A 26,860-nucleotide genomic window follows, 5' to 3' on the forward strand; every position below is an offset into this window, starting at 1 on the left:
CACCAGAACACACCGGTCAGCACTTGCAGTCATTGGCTGCCAGCGCTGATTGGATGCCGATCGGATGCTGGTTTTCCAGCATGCCGATTTAACAGAAGTCGGCTGGTTCAGCTGGTTTCTGTCGGGCAGGCTGGAGTACACAAGGGCCACATTTTGGCTGGTTTCTATTGAATCTGCTGATACCAGCGGATTTACGTCTTGTGCGTGCCAGGCTTAACTGTACTGTCTCCCTTTAGATTGTAAAGCACTGCACAAACTGTTGACGCTATATAAATCCAGTATTATAATAATAATAATAATAATAATAATAATATAGACACTAGGTCAATTATCTTTCTGAGACATTTTTATTGGATGGGAGTTTTAAAGTTTTCAGTGTAATTCTGTTTACAATGTCATATTAAATGGTAAACTTCCCCTATTCAACATGTAAATCTGGTTTACTTTACTCTTACCCTCTTTTCTTCTGTACCCCAAACTCTCAATTAAAACAGATTAAGTAAAAAAAGAAAAATACAAAACACAACATACTACAATGCATTGCAGTGGTTTACCATGCATTGCAGTGGAATGCAGGAGTGTTAAAAAGGTGCATTGGGGTGCCATTCAAAATAAATGGCACCACAGGACATCAACATGAATCATGTGCATCGCCGCCCATATAACCACAACTCCACAGTGTGAATCCAGCCTTAGAGAAGAGTAAGAGGCTGAGCATTTCAAAGCAATGATATTCTGTCTGATGTATATATGCTAGGGGGCACATATAATATGATGTAGGCATCACTTACTCGCAGAAAAGTGTCCAGAGAGCCGTTTTCCATGTATTCTGTCACAATCATCACCGGTTTGCCTGAAACATTTTGAAATGAAAATTATTTGCACATCAAATGCATTCTATTTTTGCTGCTGTTGTAAGAACTATAAATACATTTGTGTATGTGTCGTTGCTGTTCTGCTGTCTGCGATGGCACAATTTTGCTCTTCCTATTTGTTCCTGTGAATGGGTAAAATGAAATGAAATGAAATGAATGTAAATATATTAGAGCATATGTAACAAATATTTTTTTTAAGCACTGCATGTGATACTTTTTTTAAAATTTGCCCTAAAGCCCATTTCACGTGAGCGGCCTAATCGGGTCAGCCTGTCAGTTTTTCAGGGGGATCTGATCGGAAGCTCTGTGGTAGTCTGATAATCATGTTAGTCTATGGGCAGGCAGAAGTTAAAGAATGTGCGTCTATTTACATCCAATTACTTCCGAGTCCCTCCAAGTCCAAAAAAATGGAAAAGATCTGTAACCTTTTTTGTTTTTCCTAAACCAAATATAATGGATCGAATGCAAGTCTGTTTACATCCGGCTGCCCAAAGATCTAATAAGGATCCATAAAGTTTCCGTTTTTAAATGGAGCTAAACACTGAACAGACATAAATGCCACAAAAGTAACATTGGTCCCATTCTGCTATAATTAATCAGCGGATCTGTTCATGAATCCCTTGCTGATTGACTAAATGGTGCCCATGTGAAAAGGACAAACTAATGAAAGGTCTACCCCTTCTTCTTGGTCAAACCAGTACTGATTCACAGAGGTTTAGCAAAATTTTTAATTATATGAAAAGCAAACCTTTTTTTGGTTTAGATTTGGCCTGTGTCATTTATTTGCTCTTAGGCTGGGCTTACACTTACGGGTTTAGGGGTATAAAGGCACGCAGGAAATTTATCTCTCCCCAAAAGCTCCTCCTAAGTGATTGTGATTGTAAATGCTTGCTGGTGCTCCTGTCTCCCTGCTGAGTGCCCCCATAGCAATCCGCTTACTATGGGGGCACACATGCATGCTCACTCCCAAGCTGCACTTTGTGCGTCTGTCAATGATAATAATACATTTATCATCAGTATGATGATTTTTATGGATATTTATTTACACCAAAAAGCATGCTGCGGCCAAAGATTTTGCCATCATTTGTGGAAACATAAAAACAACCAATTGGCGCAATCACTGGGTACAATGATGGATCGTTACTATCAAACAATGTTTTAAAAGTCCAAAATAACTGGAAAGTCCATTTGCTAAAAGAAGCCCAATATAGTGGCTGCTGTGTCTGGAGTAAGAAGCAACTCTGTAGGCAGGGAGAGAAAAGGAGAGATACACAGTGCCTTCTAAGTGTAGCTTTAAAACAACTTTTAATCCAAAATAAAAGTGCTACTCACAAAAGAGTAGAATTACAAGTGAAATAGCACTGTAGTAAGGTCCTATCTCTCATCATTCCAGATGAGAAGCAGCCAGGGGGTGATGTTTGGGTCCAATGGATCCAGAAAGCCAGAGAATGGCTTCATTTCCTGGTAGCGGCGGAATGCATGATTGGGCGGACATGATGTCATCAGCTGGAAGTGATGCAGGACGTGGGAGGCGACGCATTTGGGGAGCATGCACTCCTTCTGCAGGCTATCCATGGGGGCTTCCCATCTGGACTGACAACAGACAGGACCTTACTACAGTGCTATTTCACTTGTAATTCTACTCCTTTTGTCAGTAACACTTTTATTTTGGATTAAAATTTGTTTTTTAAAGCTTCACTTAGAAGGCACTGTGTATCTCTCCCTTTCTTTTTTTGACATCAGTTGTGTTTGTGTGTTTATTTATATATGTATCATTTAAGTTAGTATTCGGGAGAGAAAATAAGTGTGGCCTACATTTCCATAGGTGTTCCATTTAGAAACTAGAAATTCCAAAATTTTTAAATTCCCATCCCTTTCAGTCTCAGTGACAATGGTCACCAGGACAAAGAGAGAGTGAATAATAGAGGTTCTAATCATTGCCTACACAAAATGCACACTTTATGCAAATCTGCAATTAGGTTAACACTCTGTGAAAGTTAGAGGAAAACACACAAAAAACATAGGGTGAAACATGCAGTTAAATGTGGTTCTCAGCTTTCTAAACACAATCCTATTATCTCAATTCCGTGAATCTCCTTCCCCACTTTTCCTATCCCATATCCCACCTCTCTACTTCTTATCTTCTTTTTTTGCTGTGTTATTTTTTCCTGACATTTACAGATTGTTATCTTAACTGTAGATTTGTCAGAACATTTTGCTAAACCGCCATGTTTACTCAACTGTGTTGTTTCTCGAGATGGAAAAGTGATCTCACTTGTTAGCACCGCTTTACCACCCATTTTGTGGCCTGAACAAATGCATTTTTAGAAATGTACTATTTTTAAAATAGGAAAGCAGGCTCAATAACATCAGAGATAAACTGTTCACACAAGGTGCCATGACTGGCATTTTTCCACACTGGATTTACACCAATCGCTGCAAGGGCACATAGAAAAAACTGGCTTCTATGTACCGTGTTCACATCATAATGCTGCATTTTCTGCAGCTCACTGGATGGCACCGCAGGGAATCAAACTGCTGTGCAATGCATAATGCTGGTTTGTGGAGACCTGAATGAAGTGTCACCCTTGTAAAACTTTAACTAAAATAAAAAAGTAAATAGTGGGATGCACTGAAACGCATATCGCAGTGCCCCCTGCCGAACCTAACAAACATTGAGCTTTACTGTGCAGGCTAGTGTGAGAAAGTCTTAAATCCCCCCCCCCCCCCCCCCGTTTGCTCTGGTGCCGTATGGGCTGTATGCAATGCTGAGTTATGCTCCACATAGCAAGTTAATTGATGTTATTTTAATATAATGTAGATTTTTGAATTTTTTGAATCTTAAGCACTGTCATTTTTTTTTAGAGGATTACTGTACTACACTTATGCATCCTAAAAAAAGCTTAACTTCGGCAAAACGCATTGACGTTGCTCTTTCATTGGATTTATCAAGCAAGAGCAATACTATTGTTTCAAGTACAGGTAATTAATTAAGCACCACAAACTAATGCTTTTATGAAGTATTCTGCTTTTAAAGATTATGTACAATAAACATTAGAATTGTATCTAAGACTTCTTGTTTTGCCTATATAGTCTGACTTTCTCTCTAGTTTTGTTTTTTCTTCCAATAGTGTTAAAGCCCCATTCCAACCAGAACTTTTAATCCTTGTATAGAGCAGGGGGAAAGTTAGAGCCTTTGTCAGTTAATACTGCGGTCTGTCTCTGTTGCAGAGGTTCTCCCCAACGTTCTGTTAGACAGGAAGTGACGTAAAATCTTTCCAATTTGAATGTGCTGAGTTTACCTGGCAGTCAGTAATATAAGGATTCTTTAAAAAAGTTTCTGCACATTTTTTTTAACTAAGTTATTTATATATATGTAGCACCCTCCTAGATAGGTGTAGGCTGGGAGAATAGTTTGCTCTGCCTGCTTAACAGAGGAGTAGCAGGTAAATCATAGTCTGCTCCATCTGCTTATCAGGGGAGCCTGATCAGTAGTTAGGTCCGTTGCATGGGTCCATGTGTGATTCATCTGGTCTGAGGGAGTGTCCCCACTGTATTCAATAGGGGAGTCTTTTGGACAGTGGAGTAAACCCAGCCAGTGACACACAGGCTTTTATGACTATCCCAGTGGGTTGCCACAAACAGTGGTGCATCCTGGGATATCTTATAAAAGCCAAGAGCAAATGTGACAGGGTGTCTTTGGGTGGGAAGCCAGGTCCCAGGAGGAGGGTGACGGCTGTCTCTCCTCCTGTCTGTTGTGGAAGGTGGTCACAGGCAGTCAGCCTAGTGAGCCAAGAGTCTGATGCTGAGCCAGGAGGTCCAGGAAGCTGACAAGTAGAGTTAAAGGCAGAGCAACCTTGGGAAAAACAGTGTACGTGAGTACCGGGAAGCTTGCCAGGGGTCTGCCCAGGAAAGGGGACCGCTCCAGTGGAGAGTCAGTGGACAGGTGTTAGTGCACACAGCAAGTGAGAAAGGGGATGCCAAGTTAGAACCCTGAAAAATAACTCAAACAGGATCACATTATCTATCTTTACTTCTGTGGCAAGGTGAAGCAGCTGCCTTGCTGCACACTACAGATAGTTGTCCTCAAGATTGTGCATATTTCAAAGTTGGAGTATCCCACTTATTCCTTCTTCTATCCTAGTTCCAAATAAAAACACAAAAAACCAACATCCCCTGGATTGGTTATTGACTGAGCCAATGACTTTTAATGCTATTTGTCTGCTATCAGTTGCTAAGGGTAACCCAGGGGAATCCAGAAAGTGCAATTCTCAGCAGTCCTCTAGGGCAGTGGTCCTCAACTCCGGTCCTTAGGGCCCACTAACAGGCCAGATTTTAAGTATTACCTTGGGGAGATGAAGACTAGAATACTGCAATCACTGAGCAGCAAATGATATCACCTGTGATGTAATTTAGTTATCTTGCAAACCTGGCCTGTTAGTGGGCCCTGAGGACCGGAGTTGAGGACCACTGCTCTAGGGGGCATTGCTACATATATAAAAGTGTGGAAACATTTTTAAGACCTCGAAGATAGGTCCAGCAAGCAAAGTTGAATCTTTAGAGTAAAGACATGCTAGCAAACAGCTTGAGGAAACCGAGAAACATAAAAAAAGGGATAGTAAAAAAAGACAAATAAGTCCATCACATTTCTCTTTTTTCTTTTCTTGGATTTTTTCTTTCTTTCTGTCTGCATATAGACCTATAATAATCCCAATGAAAACAAGTGTAAAGGTGCTACAACTTCCATTCCAATCTAAGAACAGCTCCAAAACCTGGTGCCCTGGATTTGAAGTCTCTGGAACCTCACTGATGCAGAATCAACAAAGAATTGTCAACACATTGATATAAATCAGCTACCCAGTTGTTCTTTATTGTAGACAGGGAAATACAGCCAGTAAAAATCAAAGGCTTTTCGGACGTTCAGGCCCTAACCATGGCTATGTTTATCATAATGTTGAAATTTACCTGCACGGAGACCATATACAGATAAATTCACCTACATTATGTTGGCCATACACTACACGGCTTAAGCTGGAAGGTGCCAACAGTGCCACCCAGGTCAAATTTCAGTGGATTCAGCAAGAATTGCCTAAGGTTCGTTCTCTAGGAAGCCCTGTTGGCACCACCTGGCTCTACAGACTTGATCTGAAAATGTAAGGAGATGGAAGAAAATTTTTAGCTGAACAGTGACTATGCGGGTAGTAGAAGGATCAGGGGCTGTCTATAATACTATAGCCAACATGGGATATTCCTCTATTCTCACTCTTTAGTGTGGAAAGGGGAACATATTGATTCCTCTTACTCAGCCTGGAGGTTGAAGTTTATGGCAAGCCCTACCTATAGAGGTTATACTATGAAGTGTTCACTTTCTAAAATTCAGGCACCAACAGTTGTTTAATAAAGGTACTTACTTTTAGTAACAACACCTTCCAGCCGTATAATGTTTGGATGCTCAAATTGACCCATGATGCTGGCTTCACTCAAGAAATCCCTTCTCTGTTTTTCAGTGTAACCAACTTTTAGAGTTTTTATTGCCACACTGATTTCTTTTTTGGATGGTAGTTTTAGTCGTCCGCTACACACCTCACCAAACTCTCCTGCATAGAAAGCGCAAAAAAAGCTTAGCTTAAATCATTTGCAATAGAAAACATTAATGATGCTACTGAACTCTTGTCGTACATTCGTGTCAGGAGCTCCTCTACAGAATTAGCAGGAAATATTTGTTGACATGGCAGAAACATTTCTACAACGTCCCTTTTTCCTAATCATTTTGAAAACATCATTCAACCCACCACGTCGCCAATGATGTGATATAAAAATATTTCATTTTCAGCTTGATTTATTTAGTTATTTCTTATACTGACAGCTGAACTGTTACTATTACATTGATATTTACAGTTTCTTTCCAAAATCAACATGATGTCAGCTATCCCAGAGTTTTGAATATTACTGGCCACAATAAAGAACCAATTTCTAAGCAAATACTTTTTTAGCTCAACCGCAGGGGGATGAATTTAGAAGACAAAAAAAAGAGGGATGTTGCATAAAGCTTCTAAAGAGATTTTATTTATTTCTGCTTCACTTGCATCAGGAAGACATAAACATGGAAATGGAATAAATCCTGTATAGACAGATCTAGTTTTTATTTATTGTTCATGTTCGTTTTTATAGTCTTTATAACTCTTAAAGAAACCTACACTTAAGTAATATGAAGGCTACCGTGGTTGGCCTTTCTATGTCTCTCTCCCTCACTCTCTCTAAAAATGTTAGCTGCCTAGCTGTTATGCCAACCCAATGGGACATCCAAATCAAGTGCGCAAACCTTTAGTTCAACTATATTATAACTTTGTAGATTTTGCACATGTTCTTAATTAGGTATTTCATAGCCCTGGTTCAACAATGCATCACTTCTTTAAACCAGGTAGTTGCAGAGCAATCTTACTGACCAGCAGAGGTATAGTATGTGTATAACAAGAATGTCTGGCCAAAATTACGAATCCAAACCTATGTGTTATGTGTTTCAGCTGTAAGTATCAAATTCCAATTTAAAGTCTCACTTCCATTTTTACGAATGTGTTCTGTTCCCCGGGATACAAAGTACACATAGTACCAGGGCTTTTTTTCTCACAGAATAGGTGTAGCAACTCCCCCCCTCCTGTATCACCCTCTTGTCTTCACTCCCTACCCACCTCCGAGCACCGTTCCTGGGTTCCATCTCCAACCCACCTCCCAGTACTGCCCCTTCTAGAGAATACAAAACCAAGTATCATTTTGTGGTGCTAAGTAATTTTTCTGTAATTTGTTATATGATATATGATATTTGTTATACAATATATGATAACAAGAAAAGCAGTAAAATGGATCCCCGGTAGCTAGCAACAATAGACCCCCCAGCAACAATACATCCACCCCAACAACAATAGGCTCTCAACAGCTAGCAACAATTGACCCCCCCCCAGCAACAATTGACCCCCTAGCAGCAATAGATCCAGCAAGCAACAATGGACGTCCAGCAACAATAAATCCACCCCAGCAACAATAGAATCCCAACAGCCAGCATCAATAAACCCTCCAGCAGCCAGCAACAATAGACCCTACTCTCAACAGTAGATCCCTCCCAGCAATGACTGACCCCCTTAGAAACTATAGTTCCCCCAGAAGCCAGCATCATTAGACCCTCCAGCACTCCTTGTCATTTTATACACTCAGTGTTGGAGGTGCTGGAGGTCCTGGAACTGCATTGCCCTGAGTTTCCACTGAAAAAAGCCTGTGTAGTACATTGTCCCATCTTCCTTTTTGCTGTCTAGGGCTAGCTCGGAGGTTGACAGGGCACCCCTCTTCCCTCCATGGCTGTCCAAAAACGCAGCTACATTGACAAATGGCACTTTTCTCCATTTCCAACTCCCAGCCTCCCTCCCTTTCCCTGCATCCCTTGTGAGATGCTTGTCACCTGTGGTACTTTGTCCCCCATGGAACAGAACACATTAATATACTGTAAATTGAAGTGAGACTTCCTCTTTAAGTCTTTATTGCCTTCACAGTAACCGACAGAACTGTCTAATATCCTTCTTTATCATTATTCCTGTGCTTCGCAATCCTAAACTATCCATGGTATCTCTACCCCAATTACTCTTTCTCAGCTTCTTGATTCTTTATTCCGCCATTGGTGTTTTATCTTTTTTGTTTCTGCTTCGATTTTCTACAATTTCTTTTTGACCTTAGCGTAAATACTTTTATACATTTTTTTCTCCATATACAATTTTTTTTACCAAAAAAACTGGTACACATTTGATTGTGTGTTCTTTATGTTAACAATCATTCCAAAACCATTGAACACTACTTAGGTGAATCACCTGTAAGCTTCTGTCTGCAGTGGAGAGATTTCTCTGTCCCCCTAACTGGAGGTGCCTCTTTCTAGCATCTGGACACCTTACTTGATTTACAATATGGATAGAAAACCAGGAGAGTGTGACATCATCACTTGGCATTGTACTAAAGCATCTGCAGGGCAGAGATTAGCAATTCTTACCACTGAGGTACCCTTGTAATATATAAAGGCAATGTGTAAATACTTGCCATCAGCAGCCAATACTCATGCATGAAGTGTAGATGGAGTTTCCAATTGGAAATTATAAATATATCTATTACATTTACTGATTACATTTACATTTTTAGGATTGTATATTGACACATCTGTATTGATCTACATACCTGCTCCGATAACTTTGTCTATGGTTATACATGCAGAGTCCAGCTCTTTTGCAAACTCATGCACAGCCTGACTAGGATCTTCATAGGTGTGAGGGTCTACGTAGGTTCTGAGTCCGGGAAACTTTACTGTTGAAGAAACCAAAGACACAAAGTGAATACTTACTAAAAAAAATATAAGGGACCAGTGTGAAAAAAACTTGATGCCGATAGCTCCCTATCTAATGTCACCTCTTTCCATTTACAATGGCAGTGATTAACACTTCTCAGACCAAATGTGAAATTGATAATATTGTATGGCAACTTCCCATCCAATCCAATCTTCTTTCTAGCAATAAAGTAAATCTCCAGCTAAAACTTTTTTATAGTTTTAAATAGAAATGGGAAAGGATTAGAGCCCTTGTAATGTTTTTGCTACTCTCTGGAGCTCTACTAGAGACATTTGTCTTTAAGGTAGCCATACACAGCCTGATTCTTCCTCATTCGGTCCCTGAAAATCAATGAATTCCCCTATTGTAAGCTAACAACATGGATGTAGGAATCCGCGGCTGCCTGATTACCCAAACAGGGACTTCATCTGATAGAATGCAGCCACTTTTCAGCTGGTCATTTTCTAATTGGCTCAGTCAGTTTTTAAATAAACTTTTATTGAGCTGAGTGGAGCTTTCAGGACCACCCATGGCTTGAAATATGGCGTATTCAACAGGAATGGGACAAAATTTGAGCCATTTGTGGCAACTGGTGACAATGGTTACTGCTCTGGTGACAATAATTTTACTAAACAGGAAGGGAGGGAAAATCTACAACAGTAACACATACAGAAACATTTTTTCCCCTGTAGATTAGGGGAAGGCTAGAACCCCTGTCAGCTACGTATTGCTGTTTGTCTCTCTGTTTTTGGGTTTTTGTTGAATTTGCTAACTGGTTAAGGCTCCTTTCAAACTAGCCAATTCCAAAGTTGCAGGATTATCAGTGCAACTTTGGAGCCTGACTTTGATATGACTTTGAAGTGACTTTATAAGACTTTTACACTCTCTGGCATTAAAGTTGTGTCAAAGTCGGATCAAAGTAGTGCAGGAACCTTTGCAGCGACTTCAGTAATGTCAATTGGAATGGACCTCATTGAGATACATGGCATTTCATATGTCCTGCTAATTGGGGTCTCACAAGTCGGATCCTAATGCCTCGTACACACGCATCGATAGTTGGCTGTGAATTTCCGGCCAACGTCCGATCGGCCAATTTTCGGCTTGTTAGTATGATGCTTCCGACAACCGACTCCGACTTTTCGGCCGAAAAAAATCTGGTGTGCATGCTATAAAATGTTTGTTGGCCGTCAACAGAACGGCCGATTGTTCGTCAGTCAGTACAGATTTCGGCAGACAAAAATCAGATGAGCAAGACTGGGCATGCTCAGAGAAGAAAAAACACACGGAAAGTAAACCAGCACATGACATCACTTCTGAAGTTGGTTTTTGTTGGCCGATAAAATTCGTGTGCAGGCTAGAGAACATTTCAACCAACACAACAACACTGGACAAAAGACGGCCGATCGGTCGGCCGATAATCGTTTCGTGTGTAGGAGGCTTTAGTCGCACAAGTGTAAATACCTAAATACATTCCAGTTGCATCGAAGTAAAGGGTGTACAAAGTCTTACAGTTTGTTTTCTTAAAAAAATCAGCCCCAGCCTTATTAGAAAATCCTGTCCCCTGCAAACATGGTCATCTCTCTGCAGAGGTCTGAATGGACTTTCTGCTGAGTCTGGCTCAGCAGGAATAATGTCAGGCTTCTGCAGAGAGTCAACTGCTTCAACACAAAAAAACAAGAGTTCCACTCTGAAGCTGCTTACAAAGGACATGATTTTCTACTCAGGCTGTGTCTACTTTGGAATGAAAATACACTGAGCCTTTGGTAGCAGTAAAAAAAAGAAAAAAAAGATGGAGGTTCTTTTATTCTATCCAAAGCTAAAAACTAAAATATACAAGTTCTATGTCCTACAGAACACAATTTACTACTCTATATTATCTACAACTAATCTCCCTGTAATGGCACTGTAAAGTATGAATCTGGTTGAATACTAATGCAAATAAGACTTTTTGTAAAGACAAAAGAATGTTTGATGTAAAAAGCACAGATGCCAATAAATGACATCCGGAAGCTAGTACACCGTGTACATGAAATATTTCCAATCTTCCATTATTCTCTATAAGAACTAAACTAAATCAATGACTTTATGTTTTGATGAACTGATGCATGTCCTTCTCAAGCCATCAGCAGCAGATTTATTAATGACCTTGTCTCCAAGTGATGTATTTTCATCAAACAATGTCTTCCTGATTACATTTCCTAATTGTGATATTATCTGCCATTGTTTTTTCCTTTCTTTTTTTAAAGAGGAAGCAAAATAAAAATTGTAACCAGGCAGCCGGCAAAGTATAATAAATAATGGCGCTGGTGGGTCTCCTAATGCTCAACAAGTTTAATTAATTTTCTTATAATAAATGGTCCCTGCCGTTTCAAGGAAATAAGCTTTAATTCACCAGAAGGGGTCGGTGATTGCTGTGCTCGATTTGTAAAGTGTTAAACGACAAATGATTTTCAGCGTTAGGAAAATCAGGCAGACAGGCCAGCGAGTGAGAAGGAAGTCGGCGCTTTCTCCTATGGAGACATGGTCATTTTTTTTGCTAGGCTCTCCGTATAAACAGAGCAGTTTGTTAAGGGTTGGGGTGTTATGAAGGAACACCGTTGGATGCTGATGAATTGTTCTATTGTATGAAAGGTGCTAGAACTCGCTGCCTGTAAAAACAATACAATTAACAAACACAATTATTTCCAATGCAAGCATTGCCCCTGGCGAATCCATAAACTGCCTGGTAATGATCATTCAGAGCCTCCAGCCTGCAGCATTTGTTCCCCAGACAGAGAAAAATATCCATATAAACATTTGTCCTTCAATTGTGTTGTCAAAGTATGATTATGTTTCTGATGCTCACATAAAACACAGTGTTATAAATACCATTTGGAAGTTGTTAAGAACACTTGCAACTAATAATATGATACATATGTAATAAACCTAACTTTTTTTTCAATGGATACTAATATCAAGTAGCACCAAGTAGCACTAATTACTTGTTTTAATATGTTTCTAATTCAGTCAATTTAAATAATTTAGGATGGTAAGGTTTAGAGCCTGTAGGCAGGCTCACCCTGTATGTGGTGGTACCTTCCCCCTTGCACAATCTCATCAATGCCAGAGGGAAGGCAGGGCCGTTTTCATATGGATACTGTGTGCAGTAGTTAAATATACGTGCTGTCCCACGTTACTATGCACCTTCCTCATGTATGTTGCATTGAGGAGGAACACTGTTGAGCCCCTGCCCTCTCCATCTGTCCAGTGTATCTCTGGCACCTCACTTCTAGTAACAGAATGGGGTCCCGCTGAGCATCTAGCGGGGACCTCATGCGTGCTCTCACTCCTTCACTTTCCTGTACCATAAGGCCAGGTACTTGAGTTCTCAGATTCAGTCCCAATTACTTTGGAGCCAGATCACAGACCCCCTTGCTACCGGAGGACCTGCCACCTTTGCCAGGTACCACGCTTCATGACCGTCTGTTACTTGTGGCAGCTGCTCTCCAACGCCAATTCTCCTACCGAGTTAACCTTTCGTACTGACCTTGCTTCTTACCCTGTGTGTGCTTTACAGGCCCTGTACTTCTGATATACTATATTCTACCATGCACCTCTTTAAATAACTTCAGACCAGGCAATATGCAAAGAAATGAAATACAGTTCCATCCCTAACTGACTAGCTGAGACTGCCCAGGCATACCTTAAAAAGTGTATTTTCATAATTTTTTTCCTCCAAAAGCTTGGCAGATACTTCCAATGTTCTGCCGCTTCATGGGACTACATAGCGCAGCAGCCTCCTCTCAGTATCCCATGTGCAGCTGCCCCTGAATCTGGCCTCCCCCTCTTTAAATATGCACAAGGAAAGAAGACAGGGCCCAAATAGCCAGAGAAAGGCTTTAAAACCTAGTTAATCCCTCCCCAGTCTGGGCTGGTTAACTAACTTCTGAAAACACTTCTGTGCTGCAGTTTGGCCGCAGTGTGGGTGTAGCACCCATGGTTTCCTATTGACTTTCTTTTAAATCACATGTTTTTGGTGTACTTTCTGAAAGCGTGCCAAACATGCAGCATGCAGGATTTTTGATGCAGTTTCAGAAGTTGAACCAAAACTGCACAATCTAATAGAAAGTCTATAGGAAACCATGTGTTAACTGCATGAAAACTGTTGGCACACTGCACTACTGCCAAATTGCAGCAAAGCATTGTGAAACGACTCTTAGGAGAAGCAACCTAAGGCATATCATTCCATCTCATACATGTTTCTCCTTTTTGGGTCTCCAGAGAAAAAATATATAATAAAATGTAATATTTTACACATGTAACACATATTCAGAATATGAATATTTGTATTGTTTTGTTGTTTCCAAAAATATATAGGCAAAAAGGTTTTGCTAGGCCGAGGGGAAGCACAAAAAATGGCCTGAAAGGTCACATAGCTCAAATCCTGGCCTGGTTCCTGCAGAGGCTCTATTTTCTAGAAATATATGAAATGGTATCCTTATTTTTATTATTGCTTTTGAAACATGTCTTTGATTAGATCTTATACACTTATATCAGAGCAAAGGAACATTTTGGCAGTTTTGGAGAATGTTCCTTGCTCACCTTTGGGCACCTTTTTTGGTTCCTTTTAATTAAAAAAGCTTTCTACATTTTTTGTCTACAAAAACATAATTACTGTTTGCCCTTACAACTATGGTGGAAAACTAAGGAGCACAAAGGATGCTTCTGGTGACACCTGTATAGACATGTCCTGCAAACGTCAAATGTCCTGTGACAGCCTTTAACCCCAAGGATTTTATACATGTATAAAAGACATGCTGCTAAGTTAATAAGTTCAACGAACAAAGACTACCTGTTTCTTGTTTTTTTTAAACTAGGGCCAACAAGCCAATCCCTGTCAACCAACCAAATGAACCATTAAACCTTTTAAAAGTTTCAAAATGAAAATATCTCAGATTTCAATACATAATAGTAAGTTGAATCGGCCACCTAATTGCTTTTATTTCTTCGACATTCTGGTACTGAGATCTCTGACTGTATTGTTATAATTTTATTTTATTTCCCATTATGAAGAATGCAGAATAAATTGACTCACCCACACTATCAACCTCTCTAATTAAGACGGGATGGGAGTCCATGATTAGAGGATTTGGATGTAGAAACTGAATAGTCAGTAGGTAATTTATCTCACCCAAGTCTATCAGAGCTGATATACCAGATTTTGAAGGAAAGATCCTTTAAACAGGACAATGAGGGGTCTACTTATCAATGTTTTTACCCAAGATTCACACATCTTTCTAATTTAATAATATGTTAAAATAAGTGACTCTTGGGTTATATTGGGTACAGTTTGGGTTAAAACATTGATACTTAGTCCCCTGAATGTTGAAGAAAAACAATATTATTATCAGGGGCGTAACTACAGGGGTTGCAGGGGTTGCAATTGCAACCAGTCTCTATGCTCCAGGGGGCCTGTGCGGCTCCCCTGTACACATGGAAAGGAGAGGCGGCGGGGGCCGCTTGTAGAGAAATCACTGTCCTCCTTTTTCCTCAAGTAGCTGCAGGAGGAAAATTTAGGAAATTGGTTCCTCTGTGTGCTGCCCCCGCCACTCCTCCTATCCAGTTCATTTGTGTTCTGCTGTCTCTGGGCCCCTGTGTGCTCCCATGCCCCCCTACTGTGCTGCCCCCCCCACACCCAATGTGCTCCCTCCCCTCTCCTGCCGGCTGCTGCAGGGGATGTGTCACAATAGAGAACCAGAAAGGCATCGGTAAATATGTAGCATACCAGCTCCTTCCTTTCTTGAATGGACAGAGTCATAGTCAGTGACATTGCAAAGAAATAAAATGAAATGATAAAAAATAATACAATTAAAATATCAAAAAATAAAAACTACTGACACCAGTGGGTGAACTTCCAGGATTGCAAAGGTCACACTTGCGACCGGGCCCTGGCATTCCACCACCGTGTGGAGGCCTCAAGATGGCAGGAAGGAGGCCCACTGCAGAACTTGTGAAAAGGTCCCGCTGTGGGACTGTAATAAAGGGCCTCGCAATGAGAGTAAATGGCCCCAGGATCAGTGGGAAGAGCCCCAGGCTTGAAGGGAAGGGCCCTGGCCAGGGGTCTGGGGGGCCCTTCATGGTTTCTTGCACCGGGGCCATGAAGGTTCTAGTTACACCTCTGGTTATTATAATAATCTCCTTATGAATGCTGCTTCTTTTTTGTGAGTTACAGTCTGCAGGGTTATCCATGGTAATGGGAATGACCAAAGATCAGACTATTTTAGCAGAAAAAAAAAACCAAGATTCATTTTAGCAGGTTTATTGTGTTTCACACTCACCACAGTGCAAATTAGCGGATCAAAATCTGACAATCTGTCAATCTGTCAAATTTATCTTTGTCTCACAAAAGGTGAAAACAACATCATCAATTATATATGTTTCATAAACACTTTATCTGACTCAAAATGTGAGATATATAGTCAGATATAGTCTCAGAATGTTTGCACGACTAGGATCACATTAAGATTTTTCATGACTACAATTTCACGCTTGTGTGGCATAACTGCAGCCATGTGATACATGCATTTACAATGGGGCACCAATCCAAAAAGGGGGGTGTTCCCAGGTTCTATCTGTCTGACTGCATAATGGATACATACACTATGTGATAAATATTATATATTTATAATTTAGGAACTTGTTCTTTAATGTCTAGAATAAGATTTGTGTTGTATAGTTTATTATTATTTAGAATGATATGTTTCTATAATTAATGGCAATGTCTTTACCAAGAACCTATTCTCCAATAAGCAGGACAAAGCTCTTAGTTCCGCTCTCTCTAAATAGTGCACTAGTAACTCTGTACAAAGTCACATGACAAGTTGCACCCCATGTTTCGCAATGAGTAACATTCATATATGTGCAACTTAAAGTTGCAGCAACTTTAAAGTAATTCCTGCACTACTTTGGTCCAACTTTCATGCAGGTTGAGGCCCATAGGCTTCAATGTAAACCCTTAAAATTCACATGAAAGCCGCACCTGCATGATATACGTGAGACTTGTGTGCGACTTGTGAAAAGAATGCAGCAATGAAAAAAAAAAAACAGCATGGGGTCCCTTCCATCTGTACCAGGTTTTTCGGGTACACCATACTCATTAGCATGGGAGGGCAGGATCTGGGGGCCCCCTTGTTAAAGGGGGCTTCCAGATTCTGAAAAGCCCCCCGCCTGCAGACCCTCACAACCAACAGCCAGAGTTGTGGGGAGGAGGCCCTTGTTCACATCAACATGGGGACAGGGTGCTTTGGGGGGTGCTCTGCCACAAAGCACCCCCCATGTTGAGGGCATGTGGCCTGATATGGTTCAGGGGGGGTGCTCTTTTGTCTAAGGGGTCTGGTATGGGTTTTGAGGGTGCCCCGCGTTGTTTTTTATTTTTAACACAAGGGATCACTAGTGGGGTGGATGACTCCATAATGTCCACTTCACCTAATCAGAGAATGTCCTTTGTTCATTAGAACAAATGTATGGCTTTGTCTAAATGGTGGCAGGGACCAAAAGAGTATCCTCCTGGAAAATCATAGTTTTTATTGTATGTAGGGTGGCTACTACAGCAATTGTCAGCATCTTCTGCGGCCCTCTGGATATCAGATATGGAGACTTACACAGAGCCAAGCTATCTCAAAGTAAATTTGAAAAAACATAATTCTCAGAGTTATGTTTTAATGTCTAACATCTTTTCAGGATAACTGTATTCTGTAAGGCCCCATTGGAAGCTCGAAGTTCCAATACATCCAAAAATCTATGTATTTAAATGGTGACTGTTCATATATGAGCACTCATATACATGCAGCTCAAACTCTAAAGGTCCAAAAGCTACATGAGCTACTTTTGAGGACGATTTTGGTGTTTTGATATAGACTTCAATGGTAATGCCTCAAAATGCTTCAATGTTTCTGGCATATTTCAGGCATTTTTGAATCTGCAATAATTGTTCTCCTCCCCCTAATGCATTCCCTCATGCTGAAACAAAATGCCTGAAGTTTGAATACACATGTAAATAAAATACGCTTCTAAAATGCTTGCATATGCTTGCAAAAATGCTCAAAAAAAATACCTGAAAGGACAAGTGCATAGTTAAGATATCACTGGGTAGGGCAAGCCATAGATGATTTGATTTTATTTCCTTTCACTACAGGTGGAAAGACAAGAAAATCACTTGATATCCCCATCATCAGAATTATTGTTGACGGGGAAATTCCTTTTACAATGCTATTGTGCTCTGCCGGTGTGTGTGTGTGTGTGGGGGGGGGGGCATAGGGAGCCTTCCTGGCTGGAAGAACACAATGATTACTGCTATCAGCTATAGCTACCAGCAGTGATCGCATGTAAAAAATCAGACAGGCTTGATCAATGGATCAACTTGGGTACAACCAGCCTGCCTTAAGATCGATTGAATCTCAACTGGTCCCTGCTGAACCAGCTGAGATTCGATCCATCTATGGTGGGCCTAAATCTGAGTTTTCTAAGCAACAATGCCCACTCCATGCATCCCAGCATACCACTATGGTGCTATCAGATGTGCTTTCACAAAGACAGGCTGAGCGCTGTCACCCTAATCATAGAAGTAATACCTCATCTGTTAGGATGGCAGGATCAACAGGTATTTACATACTTTGCAGGAGGTTGTGTGGATTCCGAGAAAACAATCTTTTTGATTTTGGCAGACTGCCTGATATATCAAACTTTAGTATTTTCCCATACTTCTACTTTATATATTAGAATGATGTGAATATTGCAACAGTGGTGTAGTGGTTAGCACTTTCCCCTATCAGCAAGGATAGCTGGTTCGAATTCCAACCACGACACTACCTGCCTAGAGTTTGCATGTTCTCCCTGTGCCTGCGTGGGTTTCCTCTGGGTACTCCGGTTTCCTCCCACACTCCAAAGACATGTTGGTAGGTTAATTGGATCCTGTATAAAAAATTAGCCCTACTATGTATGCATGAATGTCAGTTAGGACCTTAGATTGTACGCTCCTTGAGGGCAGGGACTGATGTGAAAGTGTAATGTATATGTAAAGCGCTGCGTAAATTGACAGCGCTATATAAGTATCTGAAATAAATAAATAAATATTGCAACAGCCCAGCACAGACCAGACAGGTAACAATTTTCAAAGGTATCAATTTTCTGCTGGATGTTGGCAGTATATCAACTGTCTATTTTATCCTATGAAGATTCCTATTTATAATGGTTGTAGTATAGTATATATGGCAGTAGATAGTCACATTTAACTGGACTTGTTCTGTAATGTTGCCCAAGCCACTTCTTTAGTTCAGTGAGTGTTCAGTGAGTGTCAGGAACATGCCCAATCAGGTAGCACCAACACCATTTAAAATTACCGTAGAAAAGCAAAAGTTGCCAGTCAACTTTTTTCTCATTTTCCTGGTAACTGTATATCAGATGGGTGTTGAACAACACATTTTTTTAATTTTTTAATTTAGTTTAAATTTCAGTCTTATTTTTGGACTGTATAATATTTGCATTTTTTAATGCAGAATTACTGTTTAATAAACTAACATATAACAAAACTGTAAACTTTGGATTGGTCTCAGAGGTTTGGGTTACCCTATACAGGAAGGGGTTAAATAAGCCACGGTGACATTTGTACCATTCAGTCCAAGAGAAGCCGGCAGCTGGAATAGGCTTCCTCCGCTAAACCAGTTCATATTCTGCTCCTCTGGGACAAGATTTTAAGACAACAAAGGTGTCATTGAGGTGCTTGTTTATAAGTGTTCTCAGTCTATGAGAAGCTGACAACAAAGAAAGCTATAGTCGGTAAAAATCTTGAAATGGTGATAGCTTTTGGATATTATTACAGTCAACCTATTCACAGTTTGGTGGTAACATTCTGTAAGCTCTCAAATGACCCGATTTATAGCAAAATAAAAACAGTGTGTCATGCCTTGAAAAGAAAACTGTTATGCGCGTCAAGGAGCATTTATTTTGAAGTTATTACTGCAAAAGTTGTTTTTGATGTGACTTTCACATTTTACTTTAAATGCTATGTAGTCAAGGTACGTTCTCTTGCCATTGGCTATTTGTAAGTCATACAGTGCAATTCAACAGACCTCCCTGCTGAACAACTTTGCTGAGAAAACCAACCACAAGACAAACCTTTTAGATGCATTCCACCCAATTCACTATAGAGCAAAATTAGTTGGATTCTCTTATTTTACAGATTTATTTTAAAATCAAAACGGATGAACTAAATGTCTTATGTGAGCAAAATGTTTGCACAAATTTGTGCGCTTGTGAATTGGTATCCAATCATTAGATGTACACTATATTACCAAAAGTATTGGGACGCCTGCCTTTACACGCACATGAACTTTAATGGCATCCCAGTCTTAGTCCGCAGGGTTCAATATTGAGGTGGCCCACCCCTTGCGGCTATAACAGCTTCAACTCTTCTGGGAAGGCTGTCCACAAGGTTTAGGAGTGTATCCATGGGAATGTATGACCATTCTTCCAGAAGTGCATTTGTGAGGTCAGGTGCTGATGTGGATGAGAAGGCCTGGCTCTCAGTCTTTGCTCTAATTCATCCCTGTCATGTTCATCCCCTCATGTTCTGTCGGATTGAGGTCAGGAATCTAAGCAGGCCAGTCAAGTTTCTCCACCCCAAACTAACTCTTTATGGACCTTGTTTGTGCACTGGTGTTGGAAAGAGGAAGGGTCTATCCCCAAACTGTTCCCACAAAGTTGGGAGTTTGAAATTGTCCAAAATGTCTTGGTATGCTGACGCCTTAAGAGCTCCCTTCACTGGAACTAATGGGCCAACCCCTGAAAAACAACCCCACACCATAATCCCCCCTCCACTTAATGATTTGTACTAGTGCACAAAGCAAGGTCCATAAAGACATGAATGAGCGAGTTTGGGGTGGTGGGGGGTGGGGTGAGGTGGGGTGTGACCATTGTGATTGGCTGTCACAGTGGTCACATGATCAGGAACCAATCCCACTGACTATTGATCGCTAGTGGGGACTGTGCCTGGGAGAAAGCAGTGAGTGTGCATAGAAACATTGACCACCTAGTGATGCATAGAAATGCCCACTCTTTTGCTGCCGCACATATGTGTTACATGGGCAGCAATAGGTTTAAATAGAATTCTATACCTAATTTCATTTGAATAAATTGTTTGGGCCCAGCTGGCCAAAAATAACTAATTCTACTACAGAAATATGTGGCCACTGGGTGTGTTGTAGTTGACTGTAATAGCCTTAGCTACATACAGTAAGTGGAGTTGTGTTTCAGCAGCAGTACAGGTGACTTCCTGTCTGTTGCCGAAAATATAGAGAGTTGGGTTTAGTACTTTTCTGCCATTCAACAGAAGCCTTGTATTTTTACCAGTGAGTACAAAGCTTCCTCTGGTTGGCCATGGTTATGATCTCTATCTCAGCCAATCAGTGAAAGCCTTGTATTCACTGATAAAAAAATCAAGACTTCTCCTGAAAGGTGGAGAAACAATAAGGCTGGCCATACATGTTCAATACTCTTGTACAATTTTCTATTAGATTTACCAAAAACCATTTAATATGAGGTCAAAACTAAACATCACTTTCAATTGTATCTAATTAGGCAGGCCTTTGTACTACATAGTTGAAGGTAATTCTAAAGAAAATTGTACAATGTATGGCCAGCCTAAGCCCGGACTCTATTAATATATATTTGTTGATGCATTAAAGTGGAACTTCATCCTAATGGGGAAGTCCCACCTTATGCCCTCCTCTCCCCTCCTCTTCTATTTTTGTTTCATGTAATGGTATTTGAAATAAAACACTGTTCATTAGAAAGGCTGCATTCCATGTAAGGATGTCAAGGTTTACTTTTCAGTCTTATGCCCCGTACACACGATCCGAAAATTGGACAACTTAGATTGTTTTTTTTTTTTGCATGCTAGTCACATATCGAACATGAATAGTTTACTAAAGTTACGAAAATTCTCGTATAACAGAATAAAAAAATGGGAAGTGACGTAATGTGTTGTAGTGTATTTGTATTGTATTTTTGAATGACAACTGCACTAATCAAACAAAAATCGTACGATCTGGTATTGTACGAGAAAAGTTTTCATGCTTGTCCGATCGGATAATATCAGATAAACTGTCATAATCGGCTCTCGAAAGCTGTGTACTAATGATCCGATTATCGTAGGATCGCTTCTAAAGTGGTATTTTTCGTCCAATTTTAGGATCATGTGCCTTTAGAGTACATCTTAAAGATTACATTGATGCAAAGAGTGGTTTATCCCCATCCGGGGAAGGTGGAAAAGAGATTCGAGAGCACTCTTTGGAGAATACATGTGAGCAGTGTTACACTTCTAAGCTGTATGGCTTTGAGCAACCTGCCATTTACTACTCCCTCTCCTACCTACGGAATATAGTCAATTAATGATGGAGCAACCAGATGGTCTGGTGCATCCATAAGCTACCAGTGTATACTGACAGGAACTATGTTTCCAACAATCCTTCCAAGCTATTTCAGGCTCCTGACTCCACCTTCCCTGCTGCCCCCTCTTTTTTATTATATTTGATCTACAAGCAAAATACAGAGCATTGAATCATTAGCTCCAGAGGAAGCGTAATGCGAAACATGTTGAGCAATCTGGCTCAATTAATTTTGGTATCGATTGATCTTTTTAGGAGGACAGCTCATAAACCTGTCATCTTCAACGGATCGTGTTGATGTGAAATACCATTCAGATAACTATACTAATTCAACCAGCTCTTTCGTGCTTGCTTTATGTATTGTATTATCATTGATTAATCACATTGATGTCTAGTACACTGAAACCTTTTCAGGCAATGTATTTATGTTTTTTTCTGTCTTTTTTTAAAACAAGTTCAAGAATAAAATTTTTATGTTTTATCTTACTCTGTCCCTCCATAGTACCTGTTTTCCTATATCTTTAGTCTAGTTCCCATTGATGCAAAGAGAATTCCACCCACCAATGGCTAGAAACTTGGTCAGGAAAATTGTACATACTTTTTAAAATGCCATATCATCTATTTTGTATGTTTTGTATACTAAACGCAATGTTCCAGAAATACTACAACCATCTTATAATGACTATCCCCATCCCTTGAACATTTTGTAATTGTGTGCTCACAAGCAGAGATAAGGAAATGGTAAGTATGTATCTAATTAAAACAGAATTTGATTGCGCTAAATGTGCCATGCAAAGAGTCACAACAATAAAACACAGCTGGTCAGAAATTGTCCTCCTGACACTGGCCTTCATTTTGGAGTTCACGCTGCAGAAAATAAGCTTACACATGATGCACTTTCCTCCGATACTGCTAGCCTTACCACGTCTCCAGAGGCTGGGTGAAGCTGAGATACAATGGCTGTAATCTCTTTGCACCAATAATTAGAGGTAACACATGTCGTAAATGGGGTCTGTCATGAATAACAGATAATAAACACATGCACATGTGTTAAGCCCCTCTGTTCTACAGCTCATTCTGAAAACACAATCATTTTCCTTTTCGTTCTAGTAGCATGATTCACCCCCAGGCTAACAAAAAGCAGGAGGTGCTATTCAGACGGGGGCAGCTGAGGAGGTGAGACACTTGCACAGTTCTTTCAAAGGAAATTATGGGATTTTAAGTATTGCTGCAGTGCCTCCAGCCCTATGTGCTCCTATGTGCAGAGCAAACTATGGGAAACTGCCCGCTTGGTTTAAAGGATGGCTTGTCTTTACTGCATTTATTGACTTTGTGCTGATCTGCCTGACATAATTCACTAAAAATAAATAAATGCAGAACTGCACGTCTAAACTTGTGACAACAATAATATTAGTAAATTAGATCCAGCAATGAGAACCCTTGACAGGAGCAAAAAAATTTAAATGTGTCTCTCTTATAATACAGCAAATTAGTATATTATCTAATATTATCTAATATTTATTTAAAACTATTATATTCGATTATTGTCTCTCAAAATGCCAATCAAGAGACATAGGGACGTATAATGGTCACCTAAATTATTTGGCATTCTTTTCTGTGCAGCCAATCTTTGGTTCTGACAATGTCCCAAATAAAACACAGCCTTGGGTGTCACCATTTATAGCCACGTGCCAGGTTGGTTTTCTGCAATTATTTCTTTACACCTGTGCAATAAGCCCTCAGAGACTTGTTTGAGGCCGTAATCTGAGACTGTAGACACTAGGAGTATGGCCCCATTCAAGGCTATTTGAGTTCCAAAGGGCCAGCACTCCCTCCAAATCCCATCAATATTTATTCTACCATAGCGGGCTATAAAACAAATATCTACACTAAAGTGTTTTGGCCATTTCTGGTCTTAGTTAAAGCCTGTTCATGCTATCGAGTCAAATTCAGTTACTTATTCTAGTTGCATTTAAAATATATATTTATTGATTTATTTATTTTAATTCTAACTACACAAATTGGTTTTAGGTATTACTTGGAGCTACTGGGCCATGCAGAGATCATAAGCAGAGAGATAAGGAAGTATTTGTTATGCCATACAGATTTATTTCAGCATGCTGGAAAATGTCTGAACAACCTCCGATAGATTACACCTAACTCTATGGAAAGAAGGTAATAACCCTTGACACATCCACCAATCTGTGGAGACAGGTAGAGGATCATAGGGGATTCCAATGGTCCTGCATCATGAGCAAAGATGAGAAGATTTTTCTTTTAATGTACTGCATATGTTATAGATTGATCATGCTAAGAATCTGGTACACACATAGTGTGTCATATAGCCAAAATATTGAAAGAGGATACATTTTACTGCTGACATGTGCTGAAATGATGACCAATACAATATAATGTATATTTTTTATGCTCAGCGTTATATCCAGAGGTTGTCTTTGGGAAATAGACGTATGAGTGCTGCCAGCATTGCTGCAGAGGTTGAAGGGTGGGGGGGAGGGCGGGGGGTCAGCCTATCAGTGCTCAGACCATACTCCGTGGTTTGCATGGCTGTCGTCCCAGAAGGAAGCCTCTTCTAAAGATGATGCACAAAAAAGCCCACAAACAGTTTGCTGAAGACAAGCAGACTAAGGACATGGATTATTGGAACCATGTCCTGTGGTCTGATGATACCAAGTTAAACTTATTTGGTTCAGATGGTGTCAAGCGTGTGTGATGGCAACCAGGTGAGGAGTACAAAGACAAGTGTGTCTTGCCTACAGTCAAGCTTGGTGGTGGGAGCGTCATGGTCTGGGGCTGCAAGAGTGCTGCTGGCACCGGGGAGCTACAGTTCATTGAGGGAACCATAAATGCCATAATGTACTGTGAGATACTGAAGCAGAGCAAGATCCCCTCCCTTCAGAGACTGGGCCGCAGGGCAGTATTCCAACATGATAACGACACCAAACACACCTCCAAGACGATTACTGCCTTGCTAAAGAAGGTGAGGTTAGGGGTGATGGACTGGTCAAGCATGTCTCCAGACCTAAACCTATTGAGCATCTGTGGGGCATCAAGTGGGTGTGAGCGCAAGGTTTTTAACATCAATCAGCTCCATGATGTCTTCGTGGAGGAGTGGAAGAGGACTCCAGTGGAAACCTGTGAAGCTCTGGTAAACTCCATGACCAGGAACACTACTGTAATGGAAGGAACGCTACTGTAATGGAAATCACAACATGGGCTCAGGAATACTTCCAGAAAACATTGTTGGTGAACACAATCCACCGTGCCATTCGCCGTTGCCAGCTAAAACTCTATAGGTCAAAAAAGTAGCCAAATCTAAACATGATCCAGAAGCCCAGGCGTTTTCTCTGGGCCAAGGCTCATTTCAAATGGACTGTGGCAAAGTGGAAAACTGTTCTGTGGTCAGACGAATCAAAATTTGAAGTTCTTTTTTGGAAAACTGGGACGTCATGTCATCCGGACTAAAGAGGACAAGGACAACCCAAGTTGTTCTCATCGCTCAGTTCAGAAGCCTGCATCTCTGATGGTATGGGGTTGCATGAGTGCGTGTGGCATGGGCAGCTTACACATCTGGAAAGGCACCATCAATGCTGAAAGGTATATCCAAGTTCTAGAACAACATATGCTCCCATCCAGACGTCGTCTCTTGCAGAGAAGACCTTGCATTTTCCAACATGACAATGCCGGCCCACATACTGCATCAATTACAACATCATGGCTGCGTAGAAGAAGGATCCGGGTACTGAAATGGTCAGCCTGCAGTCTAGATCATTCACCCATAGAAACATTTGGCGCATCATAAAGAGGAAGATGCAACAAAGAAGACCTAAGACAGTTGAGCAACCTGTATTAGACAAGAATGGGACAACATTCCTATTCCTAAACTTGGGCAACTTGTCTCCTCAGTCCCCAGACGTTTGCAGACTGTTATAAAATGAAGAGGGGATGCCACACAATGGTAAACATGGCCTTGTCCCAACTTTTTTGAGATGTGTTGATGCCATAAAATTTAAAATCAATTTATTTTTCCCTTAAAATGATACATTTTCTCAGTTTAAACATTTGATATGCCATCTATGTTGTATTCTGAATAAAATATTAAAATTTGAAACTTCCACATCATTGCATTCTGTTTTTATTCACAATTTGTACAGTGTCCCAACTTTTTTGGAATTGGGTTTTTATATATATATATATATATATATATATATATATATATATATATATATATATATATACCGTTATGGTGTGCATTGCTTAAATTTAAAACTTAAATTGAACAAAATGGTGAATATTGCATATAAAGCGGTAAGGTGCTTTGGGGATCCATTCAGAGTGAATGACACCAAAACACACAGATGCGCACACTGCATGTTACTACAACACACCAATGTGAATCCAGCCAAGGTGTTTTTCATTTAAAATTATTAATATTTCTTTGTTAATCTTTTTTGCTTACTGTTGTTTTTATTATTTAGACTGATTCAACACCCAAGTGCCTACTCTAAGGTTGACCTTACACTTACAGTTTCAGTCCTTCAGCCTTATGGATGGATGAATCTCTCACTGCTGGCTACTGTATTCTGAAAGCCAGCACCTGCAGCTCACAGAATATCTGAATAGCAACTGAATCCAATTGGATGTAGTCGTTATTCAGCCAACAAATTTCCTCCAGGCTCCTTAGATTTTCAAATCAAATAATGTTGGGTGGGATGGTATTGACAAGCAACTCATGGCACAAATTGTAGCTGATTTATCAGGAACCAGATGCAATTTGCTTTGTGTATGGTCTGCTTAACTTGTATTAAACACATTTCCCAACGCATTTTACCACAATTGGCATTCGTGCATTGTGTGTGCTTTGTGTTCTGAATAGAACTCCTGCACACATTTACAACATAAAGAGAAACATGTGCCTTTCAGAGCATTATACAAAAACATTGTGCACTGTGGCATGCTGCATTAGCCAAAATGAGTTCAGGTAATTTTTTTGTGCCTGGATAGCCCTAACCTAATGTGTACCAGGAACATTCGTATAGATGTGAATAAGCCCTTACACACTGCACAATGCAAAATAAGATGATAGTGCCATTTTAATAACTATTACTACTTATAATCGTAATAATTATATAAATAACAACATTTGGTGTTTTTGCATTGTGTTACACTGTTATAATAACTTAGGAAA

At 40.2% G+C, this 26,860-nt stretch overlaps 1 protein-coding gene across 2 annotated transcripts in view; it reads right to left on the reverse strand.

The window, feature by feature from the left end:
• Positions 1 to 26,860, reverse strand: part of EPHA3 (EPH receptor A3) — a 499,175-nt gene that overhangs the window by 58,488 nt on the left and 413,827 nt on the right. For both annotated transcript variants that reach the window (XM_082244783.1, XM_082244782.1), the window contains exons 10-12: positions 9,087 to 9,212; positions 6,287 to 6,472; positions 792 to 853 (exon numbers count right to left, since the gene is read on the reverse strand). In XM_082244783.1, the coding sequence (XP_082100909.1) occupies positions 792 to 853; positions 6,287 to 6,472; positions 9,087 to 9,212 (374 nt within the window). The remainder of the gene's footprint in view (positions 1 to 791; positions 854 to 6,286; positions 6,473 to 9,086; positions 9,213 to 26,860) is intronic.

This window comes from Pelophylax lessonae (genome assembly GCF_965119305.1).
Source record: "Pelophylax lessonae genome assembly, chromosome: 2".
Classification (NCBI taxonomy): Eukaryota; Metazoa; Chordata; class Amphibia; order Anura; family Ranidae; genus Pelophylax; species Pelophylax lessonae.